General features: G+C 43.4%; 1 protein-coding gene across 3 annotated transcripts in view; it reads left to right on the forward strand.

Moving 5' to 3' along the window:
• Positions 1–10,701, forward strand: part of ZC3H7A (zinc finger CCCH-type containing 7A) — a 55,491-nt gene extending 44,790 nt beyond the window's left edge. For all 3 annotated transcript variants that reach the window (XM_069983721.1, XM_069983722.1, XM_069983723.1), the window contains exons 18-23: positions 1,151–1,284; positions 1,553–1,658; positions 1,758–1,866; positions 2,860–2,978; positions 6,177–6,340; positions 7,629–10,701. In XM_069983721.1, coding sequence (XP_069839822.1) covers positions 1,151–1,284; positions 1,553–1,658; positions 1,758–1,866; positions 2,860–2,978; positions 6,177–6,340; positions 7,629–7,818 — 822 coding nt within the window. In that variant the 3' untranslated portion in view covers positions 7,819–10,701. The remainder of the gene's footprint in view (positions 1–1,150; positions 1,285–1,552; positions 1,659–1,757; positions 1,867–2,859; positions 2,979–6,176; positions 6,341–7,628) is intronic.

Consider the following 10,701-nt stretch of genomic DNA (forward strand, 5'->3'; position numbering starts at 1 on the left):
CTACAATAAACAACCAATTGCATGAATAGGTGAGTTTCGCTTGATTCATCTACCTACTTGCTTCATTTGGAGGCTCATCAGAGCAGAGCACCTTACTGGTTGCCCGACTCCTGATCCTGCTGTGCTGGCTGCAGGCTCCTACACATATCTTCTAAGTCAGCATTGGATGTAAGTGTGGCTATGCCGGACATTTTCTCCTATTGCTATAAACACACACTTACCTTTACCAATATACCTCTGGTATTATGGAGCTCCTATCCCTCGGTTGCCTGATTGGATCTGTTGTGCAGCTGGTAAAATTATTGTTATTGGCTGCACGTTTTTCAGGAAATGTGCGGCTGATAGCAGTTCATTTAAAGAGACTCTGTATTCACTAACCAACCCCACAAAACAGCTAGTACCATTTGTTTGATGACAGTAAATCTTTAGCAGTCGTGTCTTTTAAAATGTGCCTGGTGCCTTGGTTACAACAAAAAATTATCTTTTAATCTGCAGCACTGTGTCATACTGGCGTGGCCTACAGTGTCTGTGCCCCAGGTCTGCAACTCCTCTCCTGATCTTCAACGCCTCTCCTTTCTTTCTTCTGATCATTAGGAACACCCCCAGGCAGGATTTCTATTCATCGCTGTGCTGTAGCTACACAGGTGCTCTGTTTAGACGAGCAATGAATAGAAATCCTGTCTGGGGGTGTTTCTAATAATGAGGAGGAAGAAAAAAGAGGCGTTGCAGATCTGGGGCACAGACACTCTAGGCCACACCAGTATGACACAGTGCTGCTGATTAAAAGATAATTTTTTACTCTAACCAAGGCACTGGGCACTAATGACAAGACTGTATAAGAATTAACTGTCATCAAACGGATGGTAATAGCGGTTTGGTGGGGTGGTTTGATGGATATAAAGTCGCTTTTAAATGGAAATTGTGCAGTGTAAAGGCACAGCAAACGAGCATAGTTTCTACAGCGGCACATCAGCTTCTGTGAGGTCATGTCCCTGAAACCAGAATCACTGTACAGCAGGGACCAAAGTATGGTAAATGTAGGGTTTTTGTTTGTTTATTTTTAATAAAAAGTTTTTTTTTTTTTTTTTGTAAACTGCACAGTAAAAGAAGCTTAAAAATAAATTGACTAATTCTATTCATTTGTTTAAAGCTGTTGACCATTCACAATAGCCCAGGACATCCAAATTTCAACATCAAGTTTGTTTGTGGACAATGCTGGAGAAATGGCCAAGTGATCGAATCAGACAAAAACAGGAAATACTGTAGTGCAAAGGCGAGACACACGTAAGTAGAGAATAGTAATATAGAGCGATAGGAGATTTGGGGTTCTTTTAAACAGTCTTTTACACAGTTCAGTGACTGTTTGCCCAGGGTCAAAAGAACTATCACACAATCCCAGCGATCAGCTGCCGGATCTTTTGCACAGGGTAATAATCAGCCTGTTCAGACAATACATGTAAGAGGCTCTTAGTAAAGGATCCTGTCATGTAAAGAATGTACGTTAAGTGTCATAAATAATGCTTCATAGTGACGCAGCATGTGTTTATCTTAGATGGACTAAAGATCGACAGGTTGTTCTCGTGATGTCCAATGAGCGTAAAAAATGGATATCTGTCCGCCCATGTCCCACCAAGAAGCCAGTACCAGTTCAGTTTGAGGTGATCTTAATGTGTTATTTTACTAATATAGCGAATGTTCCCTGCCTACAGTAATGTTAATAAACAGAAGTAATATTGTATGTATTTCATCTCCCGCAGTTGTGTCATCATATAGTGAATGGCAAAAAATGTCAGTATATAGGAAATTGTGCGTTTGCTCACAGCCATGAGGAGAAAGAGATATGGACTTTCATGAAAGAGCTAGGCAGTAAGTAAAGCCAAGCCTTTACTGTTTATTTTACATCAGTAAATATTTTCTTATTCTTTTCCCATTGCTCATGATCAGTATTAGGCTCTGTTCACACAGAGTAAAACTGGCGGAATTCCGCCAGCCTCCGTGTCATATTGGGAGTCTAAGGGAGACTCGTGCCCCTCCTCTCTCCAAGCTGAAGAATGGACATGTCAATTCTCCAGCGCGGAGAGAGGAGGCGCGCAAGCCTCCCATAGACTCCCAGTATGAGACGGAGGCTGACAGAATTCTGCCAGTTTTACTCCAAGTGAATGGAGCCTTAGAGTATTAAAGGGGTACTTTGGAGAAAACAAATTTGTTTTTATTTAAAGCAAATGGTGCCAGAAAGGTATACAGATTTGTAAAGACTTCTATTTAAAAAAAAAAAAAATCTCAAGCCTTCCAGTACTTATCAGCTGCTATATGTCATGCAGGATGTGATGTATTCTTTCCAGTCTGACACAGTGCTCTCTGCTGCCACCTCTGTCTGTGACAGGAACTGTCCAGAGCAGTTGCAAGTCCTCATAGAAAACTTTTTTTTCTGCTTTTGACAGAGGAGGCAGCAGAGAGCACTGTGTCAGACTGGAAAGAAAACACCACTTCCTGCAGGACATACAGCAGCTGCCCAAAGCAACCAATCACAGCTCAGCTTTCAGTTTTGGTAGAATAAAAGAGGAGCCGTGATTGGTTGCTGTGGTCGATTTATACCAGATGTATATTTACACCCTTTCATAAATCTCCCCCATACATTTTATTAACCAGTTCAGGTTAATAAGAACATTCATCCAAAAGATGAAAACTGGAGCACATTCAGTCTGATGTAGAGGAGATGGCGGTATTACTGAAAGCAACCAAATACATGCTTTCTTTTAGAATTGCTCTGTACTGGTTGACATATATTGGGCCCATAGTGTGAGGCCGTAGTTAAATGGATGTGTGAATTGAACTGTAATGAAATGCTTTTCTGCTCAGTTCAGGATATGGAACAATTGTATGAGAAGTTAAACGGCAAGGAAATGACCAAAGGGAATGATGTTTCCAGTCAAGTGAACAAACAAATTCACCTTCCCACTGACTATGCAGAAACTACAGTAAGTTGTTTGAGGATATTAAGAGTTGTGATTATTTAAGAATCCTTATTTCTCAAATTTTTGTTAGCATTAAAAAAGTTGTCTTGTGGGTAAATGAAAGATGCGGGCTGTCAGAGTTGTTAGGGGTATTAGTATACCAGTTACTAATAGTAAAGTATCAGGGAATTGCTGTTTTTCTTAAAAAGAAAGCCATTAAATCCTAAGGCTGGATTTGCACCTCTATGTGCAGTTTGTGATATATGGTTCATATGCTGGTTGTATATCATGGATTGATGAGTGGGTAAAGAAAATATAGATATAAGTGGTACCTCGGTTTTCAAACATAATTGGTTCTGGAAGGCTGTTCCATAACCGAGCAGTTCGAAAACCGAGCTGTAAGTTCCCATAGGGAACAATGTAAATGTGATTAATTGGTTTGTACACTCCGTGGGTCAGGTGCAGAGCACCCGGCCCACAGAGTGCAAAAACACTCCACATCCCCCGCAACACTGAGAGGCAGGAGCGGGCGGCTATTTAAACTTGCCGCCGTGCTCCTGCTCCAATCAGCTGCGGGGGACACCCTGTAAAGAAGTGGGGAATACCATCATAATGATGGGATTCCCCACTTCTTTACAGGGTGTCCCCGGCAGCTGAGAGGAGCAGGAGCACGGCGGCAAGTTTAAATAGCCGCCCGCTCTTGCCTCTTACTGCGGGGACAGGCTGTAAAGAAGCCGGCTCCCAGCGCTGTCCTCCTGTCTCTCCCCACCAGCCCCCCCGCCGGCCCGGAGCGCTTCCTATAGACTGCGGCGCGCCCGTGCTGTTGCGCCCGCAGCCACGCTCACCAGCTTCTTGCTCCCGCTGCTCCCCGCCGCCTCTGCAGACTCTCTCTTACCCTGCAGAGGCGGCGGGGAGCAGCGGGAGCAAGAAGCTGGTGAGCGGGGCTGCGGGCGCAACAGCACGGGCGTGCCGCAGTCTATAGGAAGCGCTTCGGGGGGGGGGGGGGCGGAGGGGCTGGTGGGGAGAGACAGGAGGACAGCGCTGGGAGACGGCTTCTTTACAGCCTGTTCCCGCAGTGAGAGGCAGGAGCGGGCGGCTATTTAAACTTGCCGCCGTGCTCCTGCTCCAATCAGCTGCGGGGGACACCCTGTAAAGAAGTGGGGAATCCCATGCTGCCCGTGCTGTTGCGCCCGCAGCCACGCTCACCAGCTTCTTGCTCCCGCTGCTCCCCGGCGCCTCTGCAGACTCTCTCTTACCCTGCAGAGGCGGCGGGGAGCAGCGGGAGCAAGAAGCTGGTGAGCGGGGCTGCGGGCGCAACAGCACGGGCGCGCCGCAGTCTATAGGAAGCGCTCCTCTCAGCTGCCGGGGACACCCTGTAAAGAAGTGGGGAATCCCATCATTATGATGGGATTCCCCACTTCTTTACAGGGTGTCCCCCGCAGCTGATTGGAGCAGGAGCACGGCGGCAAGTTTAAATAGCCGCCCGCTTCTGACTCTCAGTGTTCCGAACACCTCTAACTGTCAGCTGAACATCAGTTCCGCTGACAGTTATCCCCCTGGTTTTGTTCGGATACCGAGCAATGTTCGGATACCGAGCAATGTTCGGATACCGAGCAAAACTTCAGGGGGAAATTTAGTTCGAAAACAGAATTGTTCGAACTCCGAGGTGTTCGGAAACCGAGGTTTTACTGTACATATAAAAATAAAGATGTAAACTTAACTGTCCACGCTCCCCCTGTGCCCTCCTGCCCATTCCCCGCTGACTGTGAAACTTACGAACCCATCTCTGAAGTGACAGGCTGCTCAGCCAATCACTGGCTGCTGCACTGTCCCGCCTTAGCCAGTGATTTAGCCAGGAGGATGAAGGGGGAGCATGGACAGGTAAGAATCGTCCTTTTTATTTATTTTTTTATATAAAGCATGGGCATGATAATGGAGCTGTTTAATAGGCTTGGTAAGCACACACCGCACATTGGGTTGTCTAATATGGCTGTGAGCCCACTCCATACTACCTGAGTGTCTACTCACCATATGTATATGGTGAATGTTACAATGGGTTAAATAGATTTTTGGCATTATGTGGTACTAGATCAATGGATATCTATTCGCCCATGTCGCACCAAGAAGCTAATCAAGTGCTGCAGCTTTTTTATTGCTTACATTTGCGTGTACTACCCCATACTCCATAGCTGTGTGAGGAATTGTAGCATGAAAGGGGGATACTCCAGTGATTTTTTTCTTCTTTCAAATCAGTTGGTTTTAGAAAGTTATTTAGATTTGTAATTCACTTCTATTTAAAAATCTCAAATCTTCAGTACTTATCACCTGCTGTATGTCCTGCTTGTGTTTTCGTTTGTCTGTCACAGTACTCTCTACTGCCATCTCTGTCCCTGACAGGAACTGTGCAGATCAGGAGAGGTTTTCTATGTGGATTTGCTACTACGTTGGACAGTCCCTGACAGAGGTGACTGCATAGAGCGCTGTGTCAGACTGGAGAGAATATGCCACTTCCTGCAGGACATCCAACAGCTAATAAGTACTGAAAGGAGAAATAGAAGTAAATTACAAATGTATATTATTTTCTGACACCAGAAAGTTGATTTAAAGCAACTCTGTACCCACAATCTGCCCCCCCCCCCCAAGATCTGTACTGGGGTCCGTTCAGCAGGTGATGCAGTTATTGTCAACTTTTAAACTTGCAGCCCTGTGCCAAACTGGAGTATCTGTGCCCTAACTTTGCACCAGTCCTCCGTCTCTCCTCCCCACCCTCTTCATCATTAGGAATGCTCCAGGCAGATTGCCTCCTATTCCCCACCTGTGTCAGCCTGGCACATGGGCTGGATCGTTAACCACTTGTGCAATGTTCAGCATGGAGAAAATGTTCTAGTGGCATTCCTAATGATGAAGAGGATGGGGAGGAGGGACGGTGCAAAGTTAGGGCACAGATATTCCCGTTTGGCACAGGGCTGCAAGTTTAAAAGTTGATTTTTAGGACAATAACTGCATCACCTGCCGAACGGACCCCAGGACAGATCTTGGATAAAAAGCAGCTATCAAAAGGTACAAGTGGTTTGGGGGGGTCAGATTGTGGGTACAGAGTCGCTTTAAAAGGAAAATTCGCTGGAATACCCCTTTAATTTAATGTGCATAGACACATATACCTGATCTAAAAATCATGATGTGAATGATATATGGTGTTAATTCTCTGATTTACAACTGCAGGTTGATTTTCATTGCTGGCTTTGTGGTAAAAACTGCAATAGTGAGCGTCAGTGGAAGATGCATATCTCATCAGAAAAGCATAAAGAGAAAGTTTTCCACTCTGAGGATGATCAGAATATCTGGCAGCACCGTTTCCCTACTGGCTCTTTTAGCGTATGTAAATGGTAGGTTGGCACACAGGCTACTACACCATAGTCCTGATCTGGATTGGATTGATTGAGGAAATTCCAAAGTTGCAGAGATCTTCCACAAGCTGCATATTTTTCGGTAGAACTTGACAGAAGAACATCTTAGGCGCCCCACTTTTCCTTCAACTTCCTTCCCTTTTTTCTACCTATAGGGTGCTATGCAGTAGTAATTGTGCTGTTTGATGTAATGCACAGTAAAGTAAGTAGTAATGTAGGTTGCCTCTGTATGTAGGATCCCCCATATAGTAATATCTCCTTCTATAACCCCACATATAGTAATTATGTCCCCTGCTGTGTCCCCATATAGTAATATTGCCCTCTGTTGTGCTCTCCATATAGTAATCATACCCCCTGCTGTGTTCCCCATAGTAATAATATCCCCTACAACACTACTGAGCGCAGACATCAATAGGTAATCTGCTTCCCGACTTTTGGTCACGGCTCACATAATCCATAACAATGTATTCTGCACTATACTAGCACCTTCCTCCTAATGCATACACTTAATGGAAACCACCAAACACACTGGCGGGTCGGCTTACTTCAATATGATGTGGGCACCTTAGGAATAAACTATGCAATGCATACCCCCTCTACAACAGCCATATCTTTTATACAATTCTATGTATACTTATATGACAACAGAACAATACAAGACCGTTCTCTTTTCTCTTAATACCTGCTGGGAACAGTACGTTGAGATCAGGGGCATAGCTAGGATTCATGGGGCCCCATACAAGAAACTGTACAGGGGCCAAATAAATCCTGTACGTCCCCTCCCCCACCCATGCATATACTCATGTGACCCAAAGGTGGATGGTGCCAGGCAGTGTCTGTCAGGTGGAGGAGGGGGCTGGAGAAGTGAGGTGCAGGCGGGGGGATGTTGGGTTGCCAATGGGAAGGTGGAAAGTGCAAGCGGCAGCCACTGTCAGTGCCTGATCTTGTCATTGTCTTGAGGACCCACTGTCTCTCTGGTGGAGGAAGGTGCTGTTGGTGAGTGAGCTGACAGTGCCACCCGGTATTACCATGGAAACAGACAATGTGTTTTGCCGATGGGAGCCCAGGCCCCCCTGCCCCGTGGGCCCCATAGCAGTCACATGGTCTGCCTCCATGGTAGCTACGCCACTGGTTGAGATCCATTCTTTGTGTTCTATTTAAACTTGTACAGTTTATATGCATTTTTATACACACACACACACACATAATTTTATTATTATTTTAATAAATATAACTTTTTTTTTTCTTCTGTCTTTCCTTAACTCAGGTTCTTATCTGGTTCATGTGTAAATGGAGACCAGTGCAAATTTGCTCATGGAAATGCTGAACTTCTGGAATGGGAAGAGAGAAGCAAGGTTCTACACTTAAAACTAGAGAAGGCCCGCAAGGATCAACTGATTAACCCAGATGATAATGACTTTGGGAAATATAGTTTTTTGATTAAGGATTTGAAATAAGAGTGGTGACACTTGGAAATGAATACAAGGCAGATGAAACGATGTAAGAGTTAAAATGATCCTGATATTATTAGAGCATCCGGTCCCGCTCCTCTGGGTGCTCTGTGTCATTTAAAGCAGAACAGCATTTTGTGGGTCCCATAAGGAAGGGATCATGGTCTCAGAGCTAAATATAAAGGAGTAAAGGAGCAATAGTGACATGTACCTCAGTCAGGATTGTAGACTGATAAATCGTTGTAATGATTCACAAAATGGTAGATTTTATGGGGAAGGATTAATCTTGGTATCCTATTTTATTCTAGTCTTAATCTGTTCATGTATCTATGACACTAATTTTTAGACTATATATTTTTATAAAAGGAAAAGTCCATAAATAGCAACAGATTAAAAAAAACATAAAATTAACAAAGGTTTTTCTTACATTTTGTTTTCGAAGAAGAGTTTTGTGGTAGTGAAGCAGATGCTTTCTGTAAGGTTTGTATGCAGTCTTGCAGTGTTAATGTCACCTAGTACTGGATGTGTTACCTCCTGGATAGGACTCCACGTGGACTGAGTATTATTGTGATTTCCGTCATTCTTATAGGTAATAGCATAATGTGACAGTGAATACTTAGTGTTAGTACATTGCCTGCAGTGTGTAGGTGCGGAGTCCTCTGCCAGGCTATTAAGCCACAAGCCTAACATTACCCATACTCCACTAGGTTTTAAAGCTATTGGCATTGCCTAAAATCTTTGTGACAGTATATTAAGATTAGTAAAGCAGTAAAATATTGACACAATATACAAAGTCTGATATACTTTAATGTTTTTACGTTACAATGATTTCTAAAAATGCAGCGTTCCCTAGGTGTGTGGTTCTTTCTATATGGCATTGGAATTTTTTTTTTTTCATTGTGTCTACATAGGAATATTTTAAGTAAGAGTGTAGACTGACCACACTCATGCACTTATTCTAGTGGTAAGCCTACAGACCACGGTAGCAACCTCGGAGACTTACGCCGCCTGCGCCATTGCTTAGCATTGCACCCCTCCCTGCAAGATTTAAGCATGACCCTGAATGGAGGTCATTATGCAGAGAGGATAGCGGGAATACAGTAAGAGGAGCTGCCGTCTCAGGGCACAGGGGATCATAGGATTTAACTAGTGGTGTAATCCAGGATTAGAAAAAAAAAACAGCTACTATTGTGGAATAACAGTGCCCTCCCTGTCCTGGTGGTATTATGTGGTATTACAAATCAGTGTCATTCAATTCTGTAGAACTGATAGTCAAAACTGTACCCACACTCAAACAAAGGACAAGAGAGGTGCTGTTTCTGGAAGAAAGTGGCCATGTTTTTCTAAGACATGACAACCCTTTTTAATGTTATGGCTGATCAATGTATACATGTGAATGGTAGCAGCTCTTTTGTTTAACCATTGACTAAATCACTGAGATTTAGTGACCCTTTAAGCTTGATCTGATTCTATGGTTATTAGTTTTATTAGTTTTGTAGTTAATGGACACCTCACCTGACTTTTGTATTCACTAGTAAAATTGTGTTTCTGCTTTATTTTTACTTGTTGTTTGACCATTCCACTTACACTTCTTGCACAAGGAATATATATTTAATATAATTCACATTCTTGACAACTGTACTTACCCCCCTCCCCCCCCCAGCACCAACCGTTCTGCTTTCTATGTGGTCTACTACAACAGACTGAGACCAAATAAGTAGATATTTTCAGCCAACATTCACACGTTCAGCAGTTTCCGTTTTAGGAGTGTCCACAATCCACAAAAAATTCATCCGTATTGCATGTTTTATAAGGTAAATATAATAGTTAAAGAAGTGGGAATGGTTTAAAATGATTACTCATCTGTATTTTGTAAGGATTTGCGAAGTTACGGACATTTCATCTGCAAAAATTATGGACATTCCCATAGACTTCTATGGGACTATCTGTGCCGCAATTATGGTCCTTACTAGAGCTTGTCAGTAATTTTTGTGGCTCGTCTATGGACAGTGTGAACAGCCCAATAGAAATAATGAGCTCTAAATTTGTCCTTAATTGCAGATCCGTACGGACCGCAAACCTGCATAATGTGTAAGGGTACTGAATATATGTTGCAGCCAAGCGGTGGTAACCACATATAGATGACTGCTAATTGTCACGCTGTACCTTGGCAGACCGCTGGTGCCAAGGAACGAAAGAAAGGGTACAGAACAAGTGAAGGTGCCAGATGCAGGGCGCTGCTAAGGCCTAATTCACACTTCTGTTCTGTACGCAATTGCGGACAGAACATAAAACCAATGTTATTCAATGGCCCTGTTCACACGTCCATACCGGTTTTTGAGGCGCGGAGCACTACGGATGCATATTCGTAGTGCGGGCCGCGGTCGCAGACTGCACTACGGGTGTGTGAATGAGGCCTAAGGCTGGGTTCACACTACGTTTTTGCAGTCCGTTTGCAATTGAATGCATCTGTTTTGATCCGTTTTTCCATTGACTTCCTAAAATGGATTTAAAAAAACCCAGATTGCAACGTAGTGTGAACTCAGCCTAAGCAGTTTTTTTTTGGGTAGCGTCCTTTGTGCGTGAAATTGCAGTATGCATCAAGCACTTATAAAGTGAAGAATGTTTGCACAAAGTATCCAAATACCATTGAGAGAATAATAAATTCAGCTCAAGTGTATGCATTGCAGTGATTAGTAAAGGACCAAACGTATAGGAAGGAAACCTCATTAATTTTCCGTTAACCCCTAGTATCTGGTCAGTTGTTGCCAAATTGTTAATAAAATGTAAAATGTTGCTGGCCTGTTTCTGTATTTTTATATGTTAACCTTTTAATATATTCTTGTATGTGTCATTTTGATCAACATCAATAAATATGATACCATATTA

Source organism: Dendropsophus ebraccatus, chromosome 9, assembly GCF_027789765.1.
Source record: "Dendropsophus ebraccatus isolate aDenEbr1 chromosome 9, aDenEbr1.pat, whole genome shotgun sequence".
NCBI classification, from domain to species: domain Eukaryota; kingdom Metazoa; phylum Chordata; class Amphibia; order Anura; family Hylidae; genus Dendropsophus; species Dendropsophus ebraccatus.